Raw genomic sequence first — 27,144 nt, 5'->3', positions numbered from 1 at the left:
GTTGTAATAAATTTTATGAAATTTGTCATTGTTATATTTAGAGTGCCAAATTCTATATAAATACCCCTTCTAAATCTTTACGCCTAAACTCAACCTTGCACTCAATTGTGCTTCAAGAAACAGTTGTGTCCAAAGTATTTATTGAAGCAAAAAATTTCATAAATTTCAGTTCAATGTTGTAAATATCTTGCGAAACAAAATACTTTTATCACACGATTTTTCACCAATTTTTCTTCTTCTTGAAATTAGAGACACCAGAAATTGTTTTTCGATAGATTATAAAAAGGTCTTAAATTTTACACACGTGCTGTGGCCCTGGCTGCCAGCAGGATTTCCAAAAAAAAAAAAAAAAAAAAAAGAAAAAAGAAAAAAAGAAAAAGAAAAAGAAAGAGACCACCCACAATCACTGACTCGCCCCTATTTGAGTTCGCTGCGTCCTACTATTTTCAAGCGCCATAAATTTTGAGCTCTCCCGATTTCCCGCCAAGAAAGAACGTCGGCGAAAAACCGCTCTCGTTATCCCATTGTCTTCGAGTCGCTTCGGAACTCTTAGAATTCCTTCATCCTTAACCCTTGTCAAATAAAATGAAGGGAGGAACTGTGCAGATTAATTGGCATGACACTAAACCTGTTCTAACCCTAGATTTTCACCCCCAATCCGGAATTCTAGCCACTGGTGGCGCCGATAACGATATCAAGGTAAAAATGTTTCTTTTTGATTTGATGAAATATTTGGCTTTAAGGTTTCTGCATCACCACCGGTATCGATTACTTCCCTAGATCTATCTGAAGAATTAATTAGCCCCTACATTTAGTTGTGTAACTTAGTCGGCTTTCAGTTGCATATGCAGAGAAATGCCAAATTCTGCTACGTTCCATAGTAGATGAGCTTTGTAGTTGACTGTTTCTTTACTCAAGTGTTTTGGAAGATTCATGTTCAATTACCTTGGGGTTTAGTTGGTTTCCAGGTAAAAGACTTAAGGCTCTTTTTGGTATCAATTATCATTCTCAATTATGAGGTTTTTTCATTATTTGAAGTTGTTTGGCATCTATTATTATCAGTTTTATTTTTATTTAAAATAATAGAAAAACTTCCAAAATCCATAATGAACTTTTTGTCTATTATGAATTATGGTGAGAATTTCATTCTCTTCATTTATGCATAAGTTTACTTAAAATTTGATGGTTAAGATGAGGGTAAAATAGTCAATACACATTTTTTTTTTATAAAAACCGTACTTTTTCCCTCTTTTATCACTTGCTCACTATTATTTACTAACAATTTTTATTTTGACACCAAACTTATTTTTCATTCCGTTATTTATTTTTGACAAAATTCACCAAACCATTTTTCATTCTTGACCAATAATGAATTCTTGTACTTATTTCTTTTAAATAGGTATAATAGAGAATGAGAATTGATACCAAAAAGAGCCTAAAGGAAAAGGAAACCATTTATGTTCAAGTCAGTACAAAATTTAATATCCTTTCTTGAAATATTATCTTTTACATGGTTACTCTATCCTTGATGAATTATTGGACTCTCCATCTGTTGAAACATATCTGCGTCAAAATTGTCAAAGATTGAAGGTGTTGGTTTGAATTTTGAGCAACTCTTAGTATTCGTTTACAATAAATTGAAAAACTTTCCAGGCAAAATTGACTTATTTAAATCATCTTTTGTATTTTAATTTTCTTAGCCACTTGTCGTTCCAAGCAGTTCATGTAAAATATCTTCAGGTTCACTTTGTTTCAGTGTTGTAAGACTTAAAACCACAGATTGTGGATTGAGGGAGTTTCAGGTCGTTCACAAGGAGCTGGAAATGGATAGATTGTGAATGGGCAGGAATGCTTTAGCAGATTAGGTTGGCAAGGTGGTGCTTGTGGCAACTATCTTCCATATTTGGGAAGAAAGAAATCTATTCAAATGGGGAGGGAAGTCAAGAACTCAAAAGCAGAAATTGATGGTATTTATTTTGATATTCATGGGCATCTCGGTATCCACAGGGGGGCTTCTATTGCCAATGTAAGGTATATGGCTTGTATGAAAGGTGGGACTTTAATTTGTGAAGGGTGGAGCTGCTTTGGGGTCTCAAGTGTTTGCTGTTTTAGCCTGATCTCCTGTCTTGTGAGTCCTACTGCTGTTCATTCTGGCAGTTAATACAATATTTTATTCTATCCCCCCCCCCCCCCAAAAAAAAAAAAAAAAAAAAAAAAAAAAAAAAAAAAGAAATAAAGAAGATTGTTTCACTAAAAAATAATACAAGAATGTTATAAATCATAATAATAAAATAGAGTTGTGTCTTGGTTGATCATGTAGCTGCTATCCATGGACAATACGATCTCATATTTTCATAAGGATGTATTCTTACTTGTATGCCCAAACATGCTTTCTTTTACGATGAAAATAGGGCAAGCATCAAAGAATTAGAAACCTGTGTAATTGCTAAAAGCTGACTTTCTGGGATATATTTTTCTATTGGAACAAAAGGAACCTTGAGTTGCTGTACTTCAGAAGAGAGGTCTGTTGGTATTCAATTTCTTGGTGGAGAGACTTCTCTTCCTAGAGTGAGTGGTCTATTCAATTTACTAGATAGAAAAGGTATTAAGAAGGTTTTTATTTATTTATTTTTAAATTTGCAATAAGCATATGTACGTTCCCCTGAGAAAAGTTGTTACTCTGCTGCTAGCTTGGAAATTTGTTGATCACCTTTTTATTGGACAAACTATGAATCATTTGAATGGAACAGTCTTATCCTTATTGATAGAATTTGGTCCCTAAAGAACGCTTGAAAGTGCCTTATTGTTATGTTACTGTGAATGAATCCACATCTAGTACATTTTGATTTTCAGATAAATTAATCCTGAGGGAAAAACTGCATATGGCAAATCAGCTTTTTTCCCTAAGGAAAAACTTCTATATTTTACCATAATATTTTATTCTATATCTGTTTTATAAGCTGTATACTGGAATACACAAAAAAGTCGGGTTTGAACTTGCTCATGTTGATCATGATATTGCTACAAGCAATTATTTGTTTATAGCCTCCTAATGTCAGACTACTTTCCAGCACATTATACACTTAGAGATTTTAATACTGCATTTGTAGAGAACTGGAAGCCCAATAACTGAAGATGAGGGTGAGAGGACAATGTGTAAATGTAAAATTATTCATGTGTATGCTTCGCATTATTTTTTTCCTCTCTTATGAATATTTATTGCCGTGAACCGTAGTCTTTTGTTGCGACACTTCGGCAAATATTGCTCTTTGTAGCACTAAATGTAATTTACCTATTTATTGGGAAATATTGTTCAGCAAAATTTTGAAATGTATTAAAATTTTATTTTTCAGCTCTGGTTGGTAAATTCAGGTGAAGCACAGGAAAAGTTACCCACGGCTTCCTACCAAAGCAGCCTTCTTTCTTACCATGTTTCTTCTGTAAACATCCTACGCTTCTCTCCTTCTGGTCAGGACACATCTATCTTTTCAAACAATTAGAAATTTTGATTTTCATAGATCCAGATTGGCTACTATGATACTACAGAGTTTATGGATTCAATGATTGCAAGTGTTAAACATTAATTTCTCTAGTTTAGATAAAAACCGAAGCAGCATTTGTTACCATGGTTCTTCTGTAAACATCCTATTCTTCTCTCCTTCTGGTCAGGACACATCTATCTTTTCAAACAAGTAGAAAATTTTGATTTTCATATATCTAGATTGGCTGCAATGATATGACATAGTTTATGGATTCAATCATTGCAAGTTTTAAACATTAAATTCTTTAGTTTAGATAAAAACTGTTAACCAGGAATGCACATTTTTACGTATATATGCTTAATTGGTGCAGTATCTGAGCCATCCAAGTCCAAGACCAAGTGGAGGGGCAAGAGAACACCCTAGGGCTGCTGCCTAGCAGCTTATTTACTATTTATTTTCAGTTCTTTATTGTACTTGATAGGACCAGTGGCAGAATTGTAATTCTGTCTACTTGAGGGGCATATGAGGCATGTATTTATATATTATTTTAATTGAGTCCTTGCACAGGTCTAGCTATAAAGACTTCGAGTAGATTAAGTCAAGTTAGAATCAGGCTGGGAATTCAAGTCCTATTAGAAATTCCAGCCCTTAGTCTGTATAAGTAGACCCCTCCACTCGACTGGAAGAGATCAAACTGAATATTAAATAAGAAAGCTCCTCTTCAAGTAATACCCCTTGTGTTCATTAGTAAGTTTTGGTTTTGTCAATAGAGAATTGAAGATCCAAGGTTGAGAACAGTTCTAAAGATGAAGCCAAGCCTAGAAACCTGTAGCTAGTTGAAGATCAGGGTTCAACCTTCAAAAACCACCTGAGATATTCCATCTTTAATGCCCCATTCAGTTACTACTAGCAGCTTACATTAATCCCCCTTCTATTCTCTCTTATTTTTCTGTTCTCACCCCCATTCCCTGTTTCAATCCCGTCTCTTCACCTCATATCAAGAGCCTCCATATCCCCACAACCTGCCATCAATCCTCCACCATGCCCCTTACCTTTGTTAAACTTCAGTCCGAACGGACTAGCCAGTCTCTAGATCTGGTCTTGTTTAAGTCACCCATGTTGCTAAAATCAAGAACCTGATATCTCCACTAAATCCTTTGAAACATGGGGAGATTATTCTAGGCAATAAGAACTAGACTTGACCCAAGTTTCAGCCCATTACCATAACTTTTCGTCCCATGATACATCCCACCATTTTATATCCTTCCAAAACTAATAAACCATCAACCATCATGCTATTTCTTCCCAATAAACCCAACTAGGGAATTCATATGCCACTAGTTCAAATGCAACTGGGGACCCATTCAAAAACCATCAGATACATCAAACCCAAAATCAATATTTGGGCCTAGAAACTAGTCTAGCCTTAGAGATCTTGGAGAACTAGCCTTATTTGAGTAGGCAGCATAATTAATTTCCACATGATGATTGCATTTTCTTTCCCTCGAGAACTTTATGGAATCGCTATCGCCCTCTAATAATGGTGTTATCAAGGGGGAATCTGTATTTATTATATTGTATTGTTCTGGATATAAATGGCTTCATCCATGAGTTGCGCTTTATTTGAAGTTGCCCTGGTCTGTAGTCGTCAGATTTTTATGATTGCCAATTGGATAGGCAGACAGACATGGTTTTGCATGGACTAATGTTCTAGTGATTGTAATTTTCCTGGTGTGACTGTCAAGATTAATAAGACCTATGGTAGCAGGTATCTAAATATATATCAAGGTTCAAGAACTAGGTGCTAATATTGGTTTCAACCTCTTGGATTTCCCTGGTTTTGACCATACCTCAATAAAAACTGTGTACTTGCTTCAGGCTGACTTGAAGCACTTTAACTTGGAGAATACTAAAAAATAAAGAACTTTCTGTTTGTTTGACTCTTGCAATAAATATCTCTTTCTCCGTTTAGCGAGATGAGATGATGTGTGAGTCTACTTGTAGTAGACCATTTTAAGGTTTCATTTCAGTGTAGTGGTTTCCCACTTGGGGCCTGAAGAAAAACCCACATTTACACCAACTTTTTCATAAATCTTTTAGAGGGGCTGAAGTAGGCTGGACATCAAGTTTCACCTTAATATCCCTTGAGTTGGGAAAAAGTTTCTGCCAACTCAGTGAAGACAACTCTCTGTTTTGAGTTGGCGAATAGGCCTCAAGCTTGAGATCTTGATCCATGCTTCGAATACGGTCTAACAAGAACACCTTCCTCATTCACACTAGCATAACATAGGGCTAGTATTGGCTCTTGTTATGAGAGAAGTTACCCCTTATCCTAAGGTGATATTCCCTCCACTTATCAAAGAGTTACTTCCTAATTTTCCTGAGGTGGTTCCTGATGAGTTGCCTAATGAGCAACCTCTTATGCGTGATATTCTGCATGCCACTAATTTGGGATCAGGTTCAATGTTACCAAACCTTCCGGCCTGTCACCTTAGCCTAGCAGAGCACAATGAATTCAAACGACAGGTGGATGAGTCGCTACATAAAGGATTCATTCAAAAGAGGTTAAGTCCATGTGCTGTACCAACATTACTCACTCCAAAGAAGGACGGCTCATGGCGTAAGTGTGTGGACAGTCGAGCAATCAATAAAATTACAGTCGAGTATAGGTTTCCTATATCGTGACTTGATGCCATGTTAGAAATGATGTTTAGGGCTAAGATCTTCTCTAAATTGGGCCTCATAAATGGTTATCATCAGATTTGTATTAGGCCTAGAGACGAATGGAAGACTGTCTTATGTTAGAAATGATGTTCAGGGCTAAGATCTTCTCTAAATTGGGCCTTAGAAATGGTTATCATCAGATCTGTATTAGGCCTAGAGACGAATGAAAGACTGTCTTAAAAACCACGGATGGACTATTTAAATGGAAAGTCATGCTTTTTGGTCTGACAAATGCACCTAGTGCCTTCATAAGGGTTATGACACAGGGGTTGAAGTTGATCCAAAGAAGATAAAAAGTATCATCGACTGGCCTAACCCAACGACAATCACTGAAGTTCGTAATTTCCATCGACTTGCATCGTCTTACAAGAGAGTCATTCGGAACTTCAATGCAGTCATGACACCTATTACCGAATGTTTAAAGCAAGGCAAGGGCGATTTCAAATGGAAGAATCGTCCACGACATGATAACTCTTGGATTCATGCTGAAAATCTTGAGAAACTCGATCTCGATTGGTATGAGCATCACATATCATTCATCCATTCGTCGTAGACGAATGTTTTCAAGCTGGGGAGAGTTGATGCATAATTGAAGACATATTTAAGAAAGAAGAAGCCCAGTGGGTTAGGCCCATCAAAGGCCTGAAGCTATCACCTGAATTAGCCCATGGCTTTCATGGGCCAAGATTGTTTTAGTGGGTTAAAGTTAGCCCACATATGTTAAACTTCATAATCTAGACCTAAACGGCTAAGCCCAAGTCTAGTTTTTGAGAAATCAATAAAAGGGGTTGTGGTTTGAAAACAAAAAAACTCATTGTCAAAGGAGTTTTCCTTTGTCAAGAGTTAGGTAGTAGTTAAGTTATTAATAGGTAAGTGGTGTTAGTTAGTGGTTAGATGTTACTATTAATGTTTATGTCTCTTCAGAATGCTATATAAAGAGACTTATGTAATAGGTGAAAACACAACTCATCAATTGAAATCAAAATGCTTTGTTAGCATTCCTTCCCTATGGAAAATCCTTGTGTTTGATGAAGGTAGGTTGGTGCTTGATCCAATCAATCCACCTTGCGGTGTGAAGCTTAGGTGTTACATTTTTATTTTCAATTCCTTCATATTGTCTTTTCAATTTCTTCATCATAGTTCTGCCCATGTTTTGAAGATCTATTCAGCTTGTATTCTTATACTATTGTCCTTATAATACCACTCTAGTTTCAGCCCTCTTTCACATCTAAATTCTGTTTCATCTTAAGTTTATCAAATCTGAACTTGATTCCCTATGGAAGGTCCCATTTGGCTATTGTTTTGATCAATCAAATACACTACTACATTACTCCTCTCTCCCTTTTTATAACCCCCAACCATCATAACAAACTCTAACAAACTCTTATTCTCCTATCTAGTCTTCTTCTGCCACTTGGAATGTCTGTTTTGCACCTTTGGCCACAACAGACTTGTGGTTGCTGTCTAATAGGGAGTTGCCACCTGTCCTCTCCCCTGCCTCGACTGCGAGTGATGCTATGTTCTCCCCTACCCCTGTTGTAAGTGATGTTGCCTTCCTCTGTTTAACCTTGTGTTTGTACACCTGAGTAACGAAGGGCTTATCAACACTCCCTGCCTTTAGTTTCACGTTGTCCTCAAGGTGAAAATCAGGGAATTGATTGTGCAGTTCAGAAAAGTCTTCCCAAGTGTTCTCACAGCTAGGTAAATGCTTCCATTGAATCAACACCTCTAGATAGCCACGTGATGAATAACAGATGTCTAGGAGTTCCTTGGGAGTAAGCTGGAGTTCCCCATCTTCTGCCAAACACGTTGGTAGGGGTTGAGTGGTGATGTGTTTACTGACTACCTTCTTTAATTGCGAGACATAAAAAACCGGATGAACCCTGGAGTCGGGCGGGAGTTCAAACTTATAAGCAATTGGACCAATTTGTGTTGCTATAGGATATGGACCATAGTATCGGTGGCTGAGCTTCTCATTAGGGTGTTTGGCTAGCTTCTTGAATCGGTATGGTTGGAAGTTTGAGAAAAACTTGCTCTCCTACTTGGTAGCTGACATCTCTGTGGTGCTGATTTGAAGAGGATCGCATGCGATCTTGAGCTACCTGCAAGTTATTCTTCAGCTCATCTAGGATTTGATCGCGTTCCCGTAAGAAGACATCAACTTCATCCACCTTGGAATAGCTTCCTTCCCGCTTGAGCAAAGGAGGAGGTTCACGGCCATAGACAGTTTGAAACGGTGTCATCTTAGTAGCTGAGTGGTAGGTGGTGTTATACCAATACTCAGCCCAAGAGAGCCAAGTAGTCCAATCCTTCGGCTGTCCCGCACAAAAACAGCGGAGATATATCTCTAGTCCCCGGTTTATCACTTCTGTTTGGCCATCTCTTTGGGGGTGGTAAGCGCTACTAAACTTGAGGTTGGTTCCAGCCAATTTGGACAGTTCCTTCCAAAAATTGCTCATGAACAACCTGTCTCTATCGGATACAATCTATCTGGGGAACCCATGGAGTCGTACTATCTCTTGACTGAAAACCATTGCCACATCCCTTGCTGAATACGGATGTGTAAGCGCAATGAAATGCCGCAATGAAATGCCTGTACTTTGAAAGTCTGTCTACCACCACATGTATGCTGTCTCCCCCGAGGATCTTGGGTAAGCCACCAATAAAATCGAGGCTGATGTCCTCCCAAATTTGGTTTGGTATGGGCAGGGGTTGTAGCAGCCTTGCCGGCTTCATGGATTGGTGTTTGCTCCGTTGACATGTGTCGCAACTTGCCACGAAGTCCTTCACAGCTTTCTTCATGCCGAACCAAAACACAACTGCTGCTAGCCTTTTGTAGGTGTGAAAGTATCCGGAGTGGCCTCCAAAAGGCGTGGAATGAAATTCAGCAAGTAACTTAGAGGTGAGTTTGGAGTTTTCAGGGATGACCAGCCGCTTGTTATAAAAGAGAGTTCCATTTTTCAGTTCCTGGGGTGTGCCTTCCATCTGTCGGGACAAGGCAGCAGCAGCCTTGATCTCACATCCTGGCCTGTAAATGATTTCGAAGTCGAACCCCAACAGCTTCATAATCCATTTTTGTTGATCTTCGGCCACCAATTTTTGGTCCATCAAGTACTTTAAGCTTCTTTGGTCCGTGCGGACCTTAAAGTGCCTCCCCAAAAGGTAATGGCGCCATTTTTGAATGGCTAGTGCAACTGCCATAAACTCTTTTTCATATACTGATTTGGCTTGGGTTCGGTGTTACAAGGCTTTACTCCAAAATGCTATGGGATGCCCTTCTTGCATGAGGACAGCTCCCAAGCCCACTTCGGAGGCATCCGTTTCCACCACAAATTCTTTTGAGAAGTTAGGCATAACGAGTACAGGTACTGAGGTCATTGCTACTTTCAATGCTTCATGTAGTAGCTGATTCATCCCATCAGAAAGCATCTTTTTTTAATAAATTTGTAGGAGGTGTGGCAATTTTCCCATAATCCCGAAAGAAACGGCGGTAGTACTTGTGAGGCCAAGGAATCCCCTTAGAGCTCGGACATTCTCTGCTGTAGCCACTCGATCATGTAACGTATCTTTTGCAGATTTGCTGCAACACCACTTGCTGAAATGATATTCCCCAAATAGTCCAATGTCGTTACCGCAAATGAACACTTCTTCAAGTTTACCACCATGTGATGTTGTGATAGGAGGTGTAAGACCCACCGCAGGTGAGTCAAATGGTCTTCCACCGACCTGCTATAGACCAAGATATCGTCAAAAAAAACTAACACAAACTTTCTTAGGGCTTGTTTGGTTACATGAATCCTGAGATTTCAAATCTCTAGATGCATGAATCTAAGATTTATACCCGTTTGGTTGTGAAAATCTCTGGATTCATGTAATCTTGAGATTCATCTTTTTACACTAAAAACATGAATCTGTAGATTTATGGGTATCGGGTGAAATCCAGAGATTTCATTGCCACTTTAAAAATACTACACATTTGTACATTCACAAAAATCACGTCGACCAAATATTATTTTAGGATGAATCCATAAATTTTATTCCACAACCAAATAGTTAATTTTATGAATTATGACTCCATAGATTTGAAATTTCTAGATATTTGAAATCTCCAGACTCATATTACCAAACAGGCCCTTAGGTGTTCTTGAAATACCTCATTCTTGAGTGCTTGAAAAGTGGCCGGTGCATTTGAGAGTCCAAAAGGCATTACGAGAAACTCGTAATGTCCATCATGTGTTCGGAATGTTTTCTTTTCTTCGTCTCTTTCAGCAACCCGGATTTGGTAGTAGCCTGATTTGAGGTCGAGCTTACTAAACACCTTGGCGCCACCTAATTCATCCAGCAGCTCATCGATCACCAGTATGGGAAATTTATCGGGTATTGTTAGCTTGTTAAGCGCTTGATAATCAACACAGAATCTCCAACCTCCATCTTTTTTTCGCACTAACAACACCGGGCTTGAATACGGGCTCACACTAGGACATATTAGACAAGCGGTTAGCATCTCGCGGACTAATCTGTCAACTTCATTTTTTTGTGAGTGAGGGTACTGATATGACCTGATATTTGGTGGGTTGCTGCTGTCAACCAACTGCATCGAGTGATCATAAGGTCTCCTTGGTGTTAGTTCTCTGGGTTCTACAAATAAGGATGGAAATTCTTCTAATGGCTCACCTACCTTGCCACTGACGTTAACTCCTTCCTAAGCATCTGCCGGCACTGGTTTTAGCCAGATTCCCTCATCTTCTTGTTGTACCATTTTACAGAATTGTTGCAAAGTGGTTTCTAACCTGAGTAATGCAGGGTCTCCCTTCAACTTCACTTGCTTATCCTTTCACATGAACTGCATAGTTTGTAGTCTCCAATTGCTCTGAATATTGCCTAAAAAAGATAGCCATTCCACCCTTAAAATCACGTCGACACCCCCAAGCTTGAATGACAACAATTCTTGAACAAACTCCACACCGCCGATTACAATATGGACATTGCGACACACGCCTTGTCCTTGTAAGTTTTTGCCATCACCCAACATTACCTGGAAGCACTTCTTTCCTTCAACATTCAGTCCTATCCTTTGCACCACCCTCTGTGAGATGAAATTATGCGTCGCTCCGCAATCGACCAGCAACACAACAGGGAACTCCTCAATCATTCCTCTCAGCTTCATTGTTCGAGGCGAATCGAACCCCGCCAAGGAACTGTGTGACAGTTCGATCTCCAATAGAGGGTTTTGCAGTTCATCGTCGTTGCCTTTCACCTCTAATGTGGTTTCCTCTGTTTCCCCCTTCGATTCCCCTTCATGGAAGAGGATGACTCTCAATTGCTTCATGGGACATTGATGTCCGTGAGAATATGGCCCATCGCATCTGAAGCACATACCCTTATCCATCTTGCTTTTCATCTCTTCCGGCGTTAGCCACTTTGGCTTACCGCTGCTGCTGCCATTGGAGGTAGTCGAAACAGCCCCTTTCAAAGACGATGAAGCGTTAAGATTGGTTTGCCCTAGGTTGGACTGGTTGGTCGCGGCTGAACCAATGCTTGTTTGACCTGTTGTGTTGGGCTGAGTGGGCCGCAGCCCAGTTAGGCTTGGACGGTTCAGCGCTAACGTTTGTTGGGCTGTGGATTGACCCCATCCACTATTGGGCTGCGTTAAAGGGTTTCTTAGGCCCACGATATGCGGTGTTCTTGGCTTCAATGGATTGGGCCAGATCCATTACGTTGGTTAAGGCTTTAGGTTGGAATAGGCGTATTTCAGCCCTAATGTCCTCCTCCAATCCCGATAGAAAAGCTCCTAGCAACCAACCGTCTTCCTTAGCGCCGGCGGCAACGACAAGGGCTTCGAATTGATTATGGTACTCTTGACGGTACCAATCTGTTTGAGGGGCTTCTTGTGGTGACTTCGCCTGTGTCGTGCCGAACCGATTATGTAACTCTCGTTTCAGTTCTTCCCACGAGAGAATAGCGTTTTGCAGTTCACGAAATTGCACCCAACCGAGTGCTAGACCTTCGAAGCATATCAATGCCACTTGTAGTTTCTCAGGCTCAGTGAGTCCTTGCAACCCAAAGTACCTTTATGCTCGAGTGGACCAACCATTCAGGTCCTCGCCGTTGAAATAGGTAATTGAAGATAGCTCAGAAAGAATTCACGACGCCCTACCGAAGTTGTAGCACGATGAGATTATCTCATGATAGTACTTTGCAAGTCGTCGCCCACGTTTGTGTGGCTTGTTTCGCATCTCCTCCCTGAGTTGATCTCCGATGATAAAGACTCTGTCTCTATGGCCTTGCCTTTATCCAGGTATGTCTTAAGTTCATTTACAAATGTCACCTGGCTTTGCTCCACCCTATCTAGCTTAGAATCGATCAACGCTAGTTGGGATTGCAGGTCTCTCACGCTAGTTTCTAATACTTCCACTCTGATCTCCATTCTGCTTCTTACCATTCCCCGAATTGACATGCTCTGATACCAAGTTGTTAAGACCCTCTGATTCTTGGTCTTAACTTTCCCAAATTCAATAATAAGAATAACAGCAACTCTTAACCGTAAATACAAAATAGAAGAATAACAGTAAGATCTCATTCATGTCATTGCATAATCCTAATGAACAACATAAATAGATACACCCCTGATTCAGGTTACTGATATTCAGTTCTTGGAATATGAAAATTGAAACAAACTAAACTTGAGAATGATAACCTATAAACCCAACTCCCTGCCTGAGAAGTTTCCCTCTCCCCCCGCAAGCTTTGCTTGCTCTACTCCTTTTTCCCTTCCCCCTCTCTCCTCCTCCTCTCTCCCTTTTTATACCCCCACCCATCATAACAAACTCTAACAATCTCTTATTCTCCTATCCAGTCTTCTTTTGCCACCTGGAATGTCTGTTCTGCACCTCTGGCCACAGCAGACTCGTGGTTGCTGTCTAATAGGGAGTTGCCACTTGTCCTCTCCCCTGCCTCAGCTGCGAGTGATGCTATGTTCTCCCCTGCCCCTGCTGTAAGTGATGCTGCCTTCCACTGTTTAACCTTGCGTTTGTACACCTAAGTAACAAGGGGCTTATCACATACGATGAGAGCTAGCCTAGCTGGACTGACTTGACCCATTTGGGAAGCCCAAACCAAGAACTAGTACTAAACAAGTTTTCTAGTCTTGGAAGGGCTGGTGTTTTACTTAGGATCAAGGAAGAAATTCGACCGAAACAGGAATTTCGACCTTGCAAAATGCAGAAATTTCGATGTTTCGGTCGAAACTGGACACTTTTTTATGGAAATTGGAACTTCAATTTCGGGCCTTATATGGACTCAAAATGATTTGGATTTTTGCATACTACCTATTTCAATCATAATAAACTCAATGGAACTAGTATTTTGCCAAAAAAAAAAACCATTGGAAATTTATCATTCAAGTATACTAACAAATGACTGGTTCCGATAAGTGCAAATTATATTGCATATAGACATATAATCATTAGCATACATGAATTGTTTGGTAGAATAGTTACATATACAACAAGTCAACAAAATAAAATGACCGACTAGATCAATTGATGGTGTCTCACATATATTAAGTTGAACCCTATATATCATATACAAATAAAATAAAAATACATAATATTAGAAAATAATTATTAAAATAAAAAATGGTAGCAAATAATAAAAAGATAAGTTTAACAAAACACAATCATGGATCATAGTCCTAGGGTAAAACCTATATTAATCAAGGCAATACAAGATCATTTAAGGCATGAACAAAACAAAAATAAAAAAAGGGGAAGTTTGGAACTGTTTTATATGGCTCATGCTTCACATTCTATTGTTGCCGAAGTTTCCTTTGTAGCTGTTGTAGCTTAGGAGGCGTTTGGTGGCAAAAAAATGAGCAAAAGAATTGTTTGAAGGCAAAAGAGTCATGGAAATTAGGTGAAAATGGGATAAAAATCAACAAAAACTAAGAAAAAACAAGTTTGAATGTTGAAATGTCGAAATTTCGGTCGAAATGGTCGAAATTGTCGAAATTTCCGAAATTTCGGTCAAAATTTGACACTTTTCCGAAATAACTGGAATTTCTTTCGTTTTTTAAAAATGCAGACATTTGGACCGAAATTTCGACAATTTCGGTCGAATTTTCTTCTATGCTTAGGATACATTATTTACTTGAGTTTATTTGGCAGGGATAGATTAACTACGCATCTAAGCTAGTTTTGTTTTCTTAGATATGGATTATTATGGTAAGCTCCTCATTGAAGCTGTTTCATTATAGGTAGGTTTCTGTTTCAGGCAACAATCTTTTCGACTTATTGAAATTGGCGTAGAAGGGAGGAGAATGAGACTTTCTAGGGAGCTCTGCCTGAGTCATGAGTGTGTGAATGTGAGGTTCCTTGTTCCCTTTCTTATTCCCATTCCTCTATCGTTCTCTTTGGCTGCGTTTGTTTGCTGGAATAAAGGTGGGGTGGGAAAATTCTTGAAAAGAGTGTAGATTTCTTACTTTTCCGTTAAATCCCAAAATGGTAGATTGTTTGGTTTCTTGGGGTGGGAAAGTGGGAGACAAGTTTCCTTGAATCAAGGAAACTTGTCTGCTGACGTGGCATACCAACTTTCCCACCCCATGCCATTTTAAAACCCCACATATTTGGTGGGACTTTGTGGGAAAGTTGGGAAAAGTAAAAAGTGGGACCCACCCCTATCACTTTTCCACAAAACCCTTTCCTTTCCTTTCCTTCTCCCTCACCCCACTACACATGGGACCCACATGTTTTTTTTTCCCACCCCTTTTTTCCCACCCCACCTTTGCAAACAAACGCAGCCTTTGTGAAACCCTCCTGGCCACTGTAGCAGATCATCACTTACTCTGCACCGAAAAATCTTTATGCTCCCTTGCCTAAATTTAGGTCATGGGAGGTGCACATTTCTGCTGAGAAGCTAACCATGTGATGGGCTTCTGATTGTATTGTAATTATAAAATTCACAGGTACATTGCCTGTAAAGTTTCTCTTTCTTTGTGATTTAGGTACTGGTATCCTACAATGAACAACTCTCAAAAGAGTTAATATAGACAAGGGCAAGGGTTTGGTATGAGGAAACACTAAACTGTAGACTGAAAATTGATATAAAAGTTGATAGAATTAAGGTTTAGTTGATGAAGTGTCAGATTTTTAGTAAGTTTGAGCCAAAATTTCATGTGAAGCAATTGGATGGCCTTTGTATCACCCCTTATGGATCGATTGTACCCTTAAGATTCATTAAGAAGGAAAAAGGGGATCAAAACGCTACCTGATCATGTACCAGGCATGGTGACCATGTCAAGGTATGTCACTGTTTCTTTTCTTTATCCACAGTTCACCTTAACAATTGTTAAGAAGTTTTTTCTTTCCTTTTTTTTCTTGCATGGCTTCATGGGGAAATCTACTTGTTCAAACTTTCAGTATTTGTCCTGGTGAGGTTACCCATCAGAGTTTAATTTTTATTTAACAGTACAATCTGCAAAAACTTGCTCTTTAGTTATATCCAGAGGGTTGATGCAGGTTTGGATGATGTTGTCCTATATAATATTCAATGGTTATCAAGCAGTTCTTTCTGTTGATTAATTTTGATAAAAGCATCCTTTTTGCTGCATTACTAATGTGTATTGTTGTTTCAATACAAATTTCACCAAAAGAGAATATGACTTTTAACACACATATTTCTTATCGTTCATATCACGCAGGGGAACAACTTGCTTCTGGAGCTGATGGTATAGTTCTCTTCAACTTTTCTTATGATGGTGTTTAGTTTTCCTTTCAATTATTTCTTTTAGCCATCATAAAATGCTGGACCCACCTATGACGATCCTACGAGGGGTGAGTTTGGAGATGGCCCCTATTGTTTGGCATTTTCTCTTTGTTAAAGGGTATTTTGGGAAGGACTTATAGGTTTCAAGATGTAGCTTCAGGCGCTAAATCTTGAGACATTGCTGGCTGATAGTCAAGTCCTTATAGGACTGCTCTTCTAGAATTCTATCTAGTTTGTAACTGCTGCATATTTTTTATATAAATAAACAACAAATTACTTCGAGTCACTCATACGATTGAGGTTCCTCATAACTCCTCCAGCTTTCTCTTCTTTCTCTTATTTTTCTGCTCTTCATTTCTTCAGCTTCTTCCTCTCAATTTCTCTGGTTTGCTATAAATCACACTGCTCAAAGTCACCACTCTGATTAATATCAACTGTACTTAGTTACTAATTCCCAAAATCAAATGGGCAGTTTTTAGTAGACAAAGGGACTGTTAACTGTCTTTTGTAATGGTAGGAGGTGAGCTAATCATTTGGAAGTCACATGCTACTGAAGTTGGTCAAACATGGAAAGTTCTGAAGACATTATTGTAAGTGTGTGCACTTGCACTGCATGGTTTTGGTTTTCTTTTGCAATTGCTGTCTACAACTTTCCTTTACCTTTTTTTTCATTGACCAGATTCCACCGCAAGGATGTCTTGGATCTGCAGTGGTCTACCGATGGTGCATATCTTGTCTCTGGATCTGTTGATAATTCTTGCATCATATGGGATACTAACAAGGGTAAGTGGAGAAGATTGGATGTAATCTCTCATAGTTGAGGTTAATTCACTACTTATAATGGTTGTTGGCCTTTTCTATCCGTAAGGTTCTGTCCATCAGATTTTGGATGGTCATCAACACTATGTTCAAGGCGTTGCGTGGGACCCCCTAGGTCATTATGTTGCTTCACTTAGTTCAGATCGAACTTGTCGTATTTACATGAATAAGCCTCAGGGCAAAACAAAAGGCCTTGAGAAGATGAATTATGTGTGTCAGCATGCCATTGCCAAGGGTGCACAGCAACTGGGAGATGAGAATAAGGTCAGAAGATCTTTAGTGTTTGATTGTTATATGTTACAGCTGGATCTATTGTGTAGGATAATACTTGTATTTAGTTTGATATGCAGATATGCAAACATTCTCTGTTTCATGATGAGAAATTGCCATCTTTCTTTCGAAGATTGGCCTGGTCACCCGATGGATCTTTTCTACTTACACCGGCAGGTATCTCTCAATCAAACAGTCAATGTATGTTTTTCTTGTGCATTAGCCATTACAGGCTCCATTTGTTTTCACATGGGACAGTGAAATGACCCCCTTGTAAAGTTGTAATTCTTAATAGATATCTGTGCACCTGTGTTGGTCAGGTACTGCATAGCCTTGTGGTAGCTAACCTCTCCCTTAATAATAATCATCATCATCATAAATGGTTGGTTAGATATTTTTTGTGCATTGGAATTTCATATAAAAATACAAATATATAAAAGGTACAAACAATTTAAGGATATAGGCAGCCGGAGAAAAAGTTCAGTATTCAGAGGTTATGATTTCCACATCCTCTTATGGTCAGTGACTCAGTAATGCTCAATTAGTTTTATCCAGATTTTGTTCAACTTACTGTCTGATTTTCCTTGTTTCAGGTTCATACAAATTCTCACCGACATCAGAGTTGGTAAACACTGCATACATTTTTCCAAGAAAAGATCTTTCAAGGCAAGAGATCTAACATACATTTTAATTCCTTCGGTCATTTATTGGAGCTTGTGATGTAGAGCATGGGTCTTTTAGAAGGACCAAAAAGAGGCAAAAACATTGTTCACATGAACAGTAACATGAACAGTATCAGTCATTTTTTGGCCTTGAAGAAATATTATTTAAGATTTTGTTAAGGCCCAAGAGTAGATCATGTGAAGATCTTTTATGAAGATTGAAGGCTGAAGCTAAAGGCCTTTTCAGAAGTTGCTAAATATATAATTTCCTTAGTTTCTATTTTTCTTAATTACTAAAATCAGAATTACAAAGTTTCTTTATATGTTGTTGAAAATCTTAGCTAGATAACTTGGCAAAGTAGTTTATATTTTCTAAATCTGCAGTTTCTTATTGTTTTTTAAGTTTCTATGCTCTATTATATATATGCAATTGGCTGATATCAGTCAGATTTTTATGAACTGATTAATGAAGCTTTTGCTTTGAGTTTATCGTCTCTTCTGTTTCCTTAATTGCTAAGAAGGGTGAGGGCTTAGGTGTTGAGAACTAAACACGTAGGGCTAAAGGAGTCTTTTGCTGTTTAGAGCTAAATTCACCTATCTGAGTTCTCTATTCTCATGGTTTCTATTTTGTTATTACTAATTCCCTGATTTCTGGGTTTAAATGGGGCTAAGTCGACTTTGATCTTAACTTTACATTAGCCTGTAGCCTCATCTAAACCCTATAATGGACCTAATCCTTCAACAAAGGTTAGAATAAAAGTTTTATTGATGGAGGAGGTAGTTATCATCCTATGTCAAATGGCCAAACTATATAACTGTCTCCTGATAGTGGGAGGCCCTGCAAACTGTATAGTGGTCTAATTTGGCTATTTATTCTCCTGAAATTCAGGTTTGGAAACTGGGATGACCTCTGGTATTAGATGACAAAACAATGTGTGAGGTGTGCACGGGGATCAATTGGCAAAATAATCTCTCTGAACTGTTTGACTTCTTGTCCAGGAGTATCATATGGTGGCCTAGAATTCTTCATTTTTCTTTTAGTAATGGAGGAAAAGAATTAAATGCACGCACTAAGTTCAGGACAGATTTTATATTCCTTCTATTATGTGCTCAAAGCTTTTTTACAGAATTTTTATTTGCAGGCCTGCTTTACAACTGCCTGGTGCCAGCAAACCTGTTGTAGCAGTACGCTTTTGTCCCATTATTTTTCAACTCCGGGATTCTAAATCAGGTAGTTGAATGCCATTTACAGTCCTTCCAATCTCATAGTTATAGCTGTGAAATTTTATGACAGTAAGCTGAAATATCTGGATACTTGAGCAGATGCCTACTTTAAGCTTCCATATCGAGTTGTATTTGCAATAGCAACTTTGAATTCTGTATACATCTACGATACAGAAAGTGTCGTTCCTATAGCACTGCTAGCTGGTCTTCACTATGCGGCCATAACAGACATTGCATGGTAATTTTAAATTCTTTTCACCAGTAATATACCTTCTAGTTTCATGCCTAATGATCATACCAGAATTTTCTTCTCTGATTCTGATTGACCCTCCTTTTTCTGCTGCAAGGTCACGTGATGCCAAGTATCTGGCATTGTCTTCGCAAGATGGTTATTGTAGTCTAGTGGAATTTGCAAGTGAAGAATTGGGTTTCCCTGTCTCCTCTTCAGGTTTCTTTAATCTTTCTAGCTCACTTTTGTTCATTGATTGAATAGTTTCTTGCAATGCCAATCAGATCGCGTATGTTAGTTTCAAAAGTGGGTGGGAAATATATGTTTGATAGTTATGATATGAGCTATGACTAGTATAATTTTGAGCATTATAAACAACAATTTGATAGACCTCTCATAACTAGGGTGTACAAGCATAAAAATAAAGAGAAGAGCACAATATCACTTCCGGTGGCTGAAGGGGACAAAAGCAAGGGAGGGACAGCTGGCAACATTCTATTGGACAACAATCATTACTATGCTCACAGCAGTGCTGCAGAAGAGACAGGCCACGTGGCAGGGGATGAGTGGGAAGGCATGTAAGAGTTTGTTAGGACTATTAGGGTATGTAAGGAGGAGGAGGAGAGGGGGGGGGGGGGGAAGAAAAAGGAAAAGAAGTAACAAGCGAGGCTTGTGGGAGGGGGAAGACCTCTCGGAGGGGCTCTGTGTGTTGGAGCTGTTTTGGTTATCTGATGAGTTCATTTATTTTTTAATTTTCTCAGATTAAATGGTAGTTAGTAGAATCAACTTGTGTTCTTTAGTATTATCAATTCAGACATTACTAAATGAATGCAGCTACTGTTCCATTGTTGTTCTAGCTATTCCTACTGTTACTGTTATCCTAGAATCATACTCAGTAGCTAGTAGTTTGTTCTTCTTCAGTTCTTGATAAGAATTAATGAAGTTTACATTGAGGGCCTATCAACTTGGTATTAGAGCGCGTTAATCCTAGGGAATGGTAAAGAGTCGAATGGAGTCCAGAGTTGAGATTGTGGAGGTGAGTGTGAAGGACTTGCAGAACCAACTCGTACTGATTGATTCAAAACTAGACAGGGTCGAACAAAGCAATACATCATTCATAAGTGAGATAAGAGCATACTTGTTAAAAGGAAAATCCTTGGAAGTTGAAGGAACGTTGCCGAAGTCACCATAAACCAGAGGGGATGATGTGTAGAGTACCCTGTTACAGGAGCGACGAATTTTGACCTCTCTGGGACGACGCGATTTTTTCCCCAGATATCTAGAACTTCCCATCTTCAATGGCGATGACCCACATGGTTGGACAGCCAGGGTAGATAGGTATGTTATGCTACAAGGATTGACAGAAATAGAGAAATTCCAGGCGGCCTTAATTTGTTTTGAGGGTTCGGCGTTAGGCTGGGTACAGTTTCAAAACTTTAGAATCCACTTCATTCATGGGTGGAACTGAAGCAAGAGCTAAGGAAGCGATTCGGATCAACTTAGGCTAAGTCACCATTGGAGGCAATCATGGAGCTCCGGCAGGATCGCACTGTCGTTGAGTATCGTGGTCAATTTGAAGCTCTTGTTGCCGTTGCTGGCGCCAGGGAAGATGAATGGCTTCAAGGAGCTTTTCTATCGGGATTAAAGGAGGAAATTAGGGCTGAGTTTAGGTTATTCCAACCTAATGGGCTGGCCCAAAGTATGGACTTGGCCTAGTCGATTGAAGCCAAAAACCAAGCTATTCGTGGGCCTAAAGGGTTATCGGTGACCCATCCCATTACTAGCTTGATGCAGCCCATTAATAGTCTGATGTAACCCACGGCCCAACGATCCATTGGAATAAATCGGTCGAATCAAACAGGTGCACGGTCCACTCCAGTGGGTTCAACGAACAAACAGGCTCTGGTTCAAGCACAAACACTCGACCAACCGTAGGGCAACCCAATTCGAACCCGTTGTCTTCAACGAGTGTTTCTGCAACATCAGCGTCTGGCGGCAGTAACAAACCCCGGTGGTTAACTCCAGATAAAATGAAAGCTAAAATGGACAAGGGGCTTTGCTTAAGATGCGATGGTCCATACTCTCGAGGTCACCAATGCCCGTTGAAGCAGCTGCGAGTGATGTTGTTCCACGAGGGCGAGGCAAGGGGCGAAACAGAGGATGTTGCAGTGGCGATCGACGCAAGCGACGACACTCATAGTGACCCAGTGATTGAAGCTGAACTCTCGCACAGTTCGTTGGTTGGTTTTGACTCACCTCGCACTATGAAACTACATGGGCAAATAGGCGATGCATTGGTGGTGTTGCTCGTCGACTGTGGGGCAACCCATAACTTCATTTCACGTACCGTAGTAGAGAAAATAGGCTTGAAGATTGAGGGTGAGAAGCAATTTCACGTGACGTTAGGTGACGACAATAATGTTCGAGGGCAAGGAAACTGTCACGATGTGCCTATTGTCATCAATGGAGTAACGTTTGTCCAGGAGTTATTACCATTCGAATTGGGTGGCGTTGATGTGATATTGGGAGTGGAATGGCTATCAGCATTGGGTGATGTTCAGAGTAATTGGAAGCTCTAAACCATGAAATTCATGTGGGAAAATAAGCCAGTACAGTTGAAAGGGGACCTTGCATTACTTAGACTTGAAACAACTTTGCAACAGTTATGGAAGACAGTTTACGAGGAGGGCGATGGCTTCTGGTTGAAACTGATGTCAGCAGATAACCAGAATGTTGCAAATGTCAGTGAGCAGATACAAGAGTTGCTGGAGGACTTCTACTTGAAGAACCAAGAGGGCTGCCACCACGCCGACCATATGACCACTCAATACGTATGACCAACGATAGCAACCTACCAAATCTCAGGCCATACAGGTACCCTCATTCACAGAAGGATGAAGTTGAGAGGTTAGTTAAGGAAATGTTAGCTGCTGGGTTAATACGTACAAGTGTTAGTCCTTATTCGAGTCCAGTGTTGTTGGTGCAAAAGAAAGATGGCAGATGGAGATTCTGTGTGGACTACCGAGCACTTAACAAGCTAACAGTGCTTGATAAATTCCCCATACTAGCAATAGATGAGTTGTTAGATGAGCTAGGGGGCGCTTAAGTGTTTAGTAAGCTTGACCTCAAGTCGGGATACCATCAAATCAGGATTGCCGAGGGGGACAAGGAGAAGACAGCATTTCGAACACATGATGGACATTACGAATTCCTTGTGATGCCCTTTGGGTTATCAAATGCACCAGCCACTTTTCGAGCTCTCATGAACAAGGTATTCCGAGAACATTTAAGGAAATTTGTGTTCGTGTTTTTTGATGATATATTGGTGTATAGCAAGAATTTGAAGGACCATTTGAGTCACTTACGAGTTGTCTTAGACCTCCTAACACAACATTGCTTGGTGGTAAACAAAAAGAAATGCTTATTTGCGGTGACCAAATTAGACTACTTGGGGCACATCATATCATTTGAAGGGGTAGCGGCAGATCCACAAAAGATACTTTGCATGATGGAGTGGCCAATACCAAAGAATGTCCGAGCTCTTAGAGGGTTCCTTGGACTCACAGGATATTACCAACGTTTTGTTCGGGATTATGGGAAAATTGCCACACCTCTCACCAATTTATTGAAGAAAGAGGCTTTCCAATGGGATGATTCAGCCACTCAAGCATTTGAAGCTTTGAAGGCAACAATAACCAATGTACCGGTACTTGCTATGCCTGATTTTACAAAGGAATTTGTAGTGGAGATTGATGCATCGGGAGTTGGACTAGGAGCTGTACTTATGCAAGGACATCCCATAGCTTTTTGGAGTAAGACACTATCCCAGCAAACCCATGCCAAATCGGTTTATGGGAAAGAGCTGATGGCTATGGTCTTAGCTATTCAAAAGTGGCGCCATTACTTAATGGGGAGGCATTTCAAAGTACGCACGGACCAAAGGAGCTTAAAATATTTAATGGACCAGAAGTTGATAGCTGAAGACCAGAAAAGGTGGATTATGAAGCTTTTGGGGTTTGATTTCAAGGTCTTTTGTAGGTCCGGGTGTGAAAACAAAGCGGCAGATGCATTGTCAAGATAGATGGAAGGCACAATACGACTTTCCAGCTTGTCAGCAGCTCTATGGGAAGAGGAAGAAGGCTTAGACAGTGAAATCCAGCAATCAGTGCGCTATCGCAGATACAATCACTCATCAATGGTTCCCCTGAATTTTCAGATTATACATTGCAGAATGGTTCACTCTTTTATAAAGGGCGATTGGTCATTCCCGAAAATTCTAGAATGATCCCTAAATTACTTGCTGAATTCCATTCCACACCTTTTGGGGGTCATTCGGGGTACTTCCGCACCTATAAAGGCTAGCAGCAGTAGCATATTGGATCGGCATGAAGAGAATGGTGAAAGATTTTGTGGCAAGTTGCGATGTATGCCAAAGAAGCAAGCATCAGGTCATGAAACCAGCAGGGCTGCTTCAGCCCCTACCCATACCAGATCGAATTTGGGAGGACATCAGTTTGGACTTCATTGGTGGGTTGCCCAAAACCCGAGGGGGAGATACCATACTTGTGGTGGTGGACAGACTTTTGAAGTATGGGCATTTCATTGCCATCACACATCCCTATACAGCCAAGGAGATAGCTGTGATTTTCAGCAAAGAAATAGTACAGCTCCATGGGTTTCCAAAATCAATTGTATCTAATAGGGACAGGGTTTTCATGAGCATCTTTTGGAAGGAACTCTTCAAGTTAGCGGGAACCAACCTCAAGTTCAGCGGTGCATATCACCCTCAAACAGATGGACAAACAGAGGTTGTCAACCGGGGATTGGAGATCTATCTCCACTGTTTCTGTACTAGGCAATCGAAGGAGTGGACCACTTGGCTGTCGTGGGCTGAATATTGGTACAATACCACTTACCATTCAGCTACTAAGATGACACCCTTTCAAATTGTTTATGGCTGAGAACCACCACCTTTGCTTAAATGGGAGGGCCACTACTCCAAGGTGGAAGAAGTTGACGTTTTCTTACGGGCAAGGGATCACATTCTTGACGAGTTGAAGAATAATTTGTGTGTGGCTCATGATCGCATGCGTTATCATGCAAATCAACACTGAAGGAATGCCACCTTCCAAGTAGGGGAGGAAGTCTTTCTCAAGCTTCAGCCGTACCGATTCAAGAAGTTAGCCAAACGCCCCAATGAGAAGCTCAGCCATCGTTATTATGGTCCATATCCGATTGCAGCTCAAATCGGTCCCGTGGCTTACAAACTCATTCTTCCACCAACTTCCAAAGTACATCCAGTTTTTCATGTATCTCAGTTAAAGAAAGTGGTGGGCAGTAACATTACTACTCAGTCGCTGCCATCATGCTTAGCGGACGATTGGGAACTTCAACTCACTCCGGAGGAATTATTGCACATCCGCTATTCACCCCGAGGAACACTCGAAGTGCTGATTCAATGGAAGCAACTACCCAGCTGTGAGAATACATGGGAGGATTTTTTTGAATTGCATAACCAATTTCCTGATTTTCACCTTGAGGACAAGGTGAGACTGAAGGGAGGGAGTGTTGATAGACCTCTCATAACTAGGGTGTACAAGCTTAAAAATAAAGAGAAGAGCACAATATCACTTCTGGTGGCTGAAGGGGACAAAAGCAAGGGAGGGACAGCTGGCAACATTCTATTGGACAACAATCATTACTCTGCTCACAGCAGTGCTGTAGAAGAGACAGGCCACGTGGCAGGGGATGAGTGGGAAGGCATGTGAGAGTTTGTTAGGACTATTAGGGTATGTAAGGAGGAGGAGAGAAGGGGGGAAGAAAAAGTAAAAGATGTAACAAGCGAGGCTTGTGGGAGAGGGAAGACCTCTCGGAGGGGCTCTGTGTGTTGGAGCTGTTCTGGTTATCTGATGAGGTCGTTTACTTTGTTATTTTCTCAGATTAAATAGTAGTTAGTAGAATCAACTTGTGTTCTTAGTATTATCAATTCAGACGTTACTAAATGAATGCAGCTACTGTTCCATTGTTGTTCTAGCTATTCCTACTGTTACTGTTATCCTAGAATCATACTCAGTAGCTAGTAGTTTGTTCTTCTTCAGTTCTTGATAAGAATTAGTGAAGTTTACATTGAGGGCCTATCACAATTCAATCAAGAAAAGAGAGACGGACCCCCTATATATTGAGGTTGTGCCTGCTGAGGGCTGCAGCTTTTATTTATAGAAAGTCCACTGAATTGTACAACTCTATTTACAGTTAGAATAGGAAACTATCAAAGAGGAAGTAAAAGAAAAGAGCGACAATATAATTGTGATAGGGGCTCCTCTGTTGTAATCACACCTAAGATTCCTAGCCGCTAGCTGTGTACCGCAGGTTCTTTTTTAGGGTAAAAATATGCTGCAGGTTTCTGGCAACCCAAAAGAGAAAAGAACTCAGCCCTATCCCAACTAAATAGGTTTGGCTCTATTGATCGTTGCTGTCCAATCTGCTCTACATATTGCAGGCTTTATGACATAAATACCCGTGATGTTTAGACTTTGTTTCTGGCTCCTTTGAATGTTCGGCTACCTCTTGATATTCTTTATTTAATATTTAAACTTTCTGAATTCAAATTTGCCTGTTTCAGATCTAATCTTTATTATTATTGAATAAGGAGATGGACCTTTGGCTGGCATTTTTCAAAGAGACTGCCTTGGTAGAAGGGGAAGCTTAAAATCGTTGAAATGACAGTAACCATGCTAGTGATCCCATTTCTCTTGTTTAGAGATTTCCTGTGAGGTCGCAGCCTCTTAGGTTTTAGGATATGGAATTCTCTAGTTTGTGCAGATGTGCCAGTTATAAACAAGTTGTTGCTAGCTACCATGGGATTTTCCCATGTGAACCATAAGTTTCTATTCTTGTGATGAAGATAACCTGCCTGATCCCTGCTGACAGTTTTCGATCTTTTTTCAGAAGATAAAAAAGCAATGAAAGAAAGCACAAATGCTGAAGCTCAAAAGCTTGATGGGATGGAGAATATTCCAACCAGCAGTGATTGTGTCTCCACGGAAAATAAAGCAGACAGAGAAGGAAATAAAATGAAACAAGCATCAGATAACTCTCTTAATGCGCCCACTGTAAAAAATCCTGCTAAGAGGCGCATTATTCCCATGGCAATTGACCCTTAGTTGTATCCTAATTCATGCAACTCTGTTGGTTAATCTAGAGATGATTTTGTCTACATGAAATGCATTTCGTTTGAATCTTTCAGTTTTCTACTACAAGTCTTGTGTACTAAAGTCTAAAAGTTTGATTCCCTGTAAAATACTCGAGTCCCTATTGGTAGTTCATCTGATCAGAGTTGTAGCATCTATTCTAGATGGACCTGTTTGTTGTTGAAGGCTCAAAGCAACATTAATTTTTTTTTTTGGTAAATGAAGCTTCATTCACAAGGTGTCAGAATTACATAAATCTAACAACCTAGGAGTGGAACTTGGCCGGTTAATCCTCCCTGCTGAGGTAATGGTCTTTCCAGCTAGCGAGTGAGCAACATTGTTGCACTCTCTAGGACTAAATACAAAATTACCAGAATTAAAATAAGAGGAAATATGATTAATGTCCTCTATAATATTCAGCAAACCGGTGGGAGCCCGAGACTGCATTTGAAGAATCTTGATGAGCTCTAAACAATCATTCTCCACCGACAGTCAATTCCTTCATCAACTGCTACCAAAAGACCCTCTCGGCCTCTCTAATACCCATTGCTTCACCTTCAACCGAAGAAGAGAATGTAGAAGGAATTGAAGTTGCAACAAGAACCTCCCCAAATGCATCCCTCAGGACCGTGCCCAGCCCTGGTCTATTCTTTCTAAGAGCTGCATCCGAATTCACTTTGGCCACTCCCCTAGGAAGTCCAAGATTGAGGAGGACTAGGAACATCCGTTGGAGTAGCAAGTAGATTCAGCACCTGTGAAGTCGACATAAACTCCAGACATTC

At 40.1% G+C, this 27,144-nt stretch overlaps 1 protein-coding gene across 2 annotated transcripts; it reads left to right on the top strand.

Moving 5' to 3' along the window:
- Positions 1-431: 431 nt before the first annotated feature.
- FAS2 (Transducin/WD40 repeat-like superfamily protein) lies at positions 432-26,600 on the top strand. Of its 2 annotated transcripts, none has more exons than XM_089141389.1 (12): positions 432-699; positions 3,354-3,468; positions 15,904-15,930; positions 16,486-16,558; positions 16,648-16,751; positions 16,837-17,051; positions 17,138-17,234; positions 17,651-17,723; positions 18,862-18,950; positions 19,043-19,181; positions 19,291-19,391; positions 26,121-26,600. In XM_089141389.1, exons 1-12 carry the CDS (start codon positions 586-588, stop codon positions 26,333-26,335), a joined length of 1,362 nt encoding a protein of 453 aa, XP_088997515.1. In that variant the 5' UTR covers positions 432-585; the 3' UTR covers positions 26,336-26,600. The 2 variants fall into 2 exon arrangements, with proteins under 2 accessions (XP_088997515.1, XP_088997514.1); XM_089141388.1 differs by having other exon boundaries at positions 17,126-17,234.
- Positions 26,601-27,144: the final 544 nt, after the last annotated feature.

Source organism: Hakea prostrata, unplaced genomic scaffold, assembly GCF_041222555.1.
Source record: "Hakea prostrata isolate BN-2017 unplaced genomic scaffold, UWA_Hpros_2 contig_26, whole genome shotgun sequence".
NCBI lineage: Eukaryota > Viridiplantae > Streptophyta > Magnoliopsida > Proteales > Proteaceae > Hakea > Hakea prostrata.
Note: the sequence above shows the minus strand (reverse complement) of the source record. Positions and strands in the feature narration are given on the sequence as shown.

Coding starts and splice junctions, on each gene's coding strand:
- FAS2 (XM_089141388.1), top strand. CDS start 586: ATGAAGGGAGGAACTGTGCAGATTAATTGGCATGACACTAAACCTGTT. Junction 700..3,353: donor GCGCCGATAACGATATCAAG/GTAAAAATGTTT, acceptor TTTATTTTTCAG/CTCTGGTTGGTAAATTCAGG. Junction 17,724..18,861: donor CCAAGAAAAGATCTTTCAAG/GCAAGAGATCTA, acceptor TTTTATTTGCAG/GCCTGCTTTACAACTGCCTG.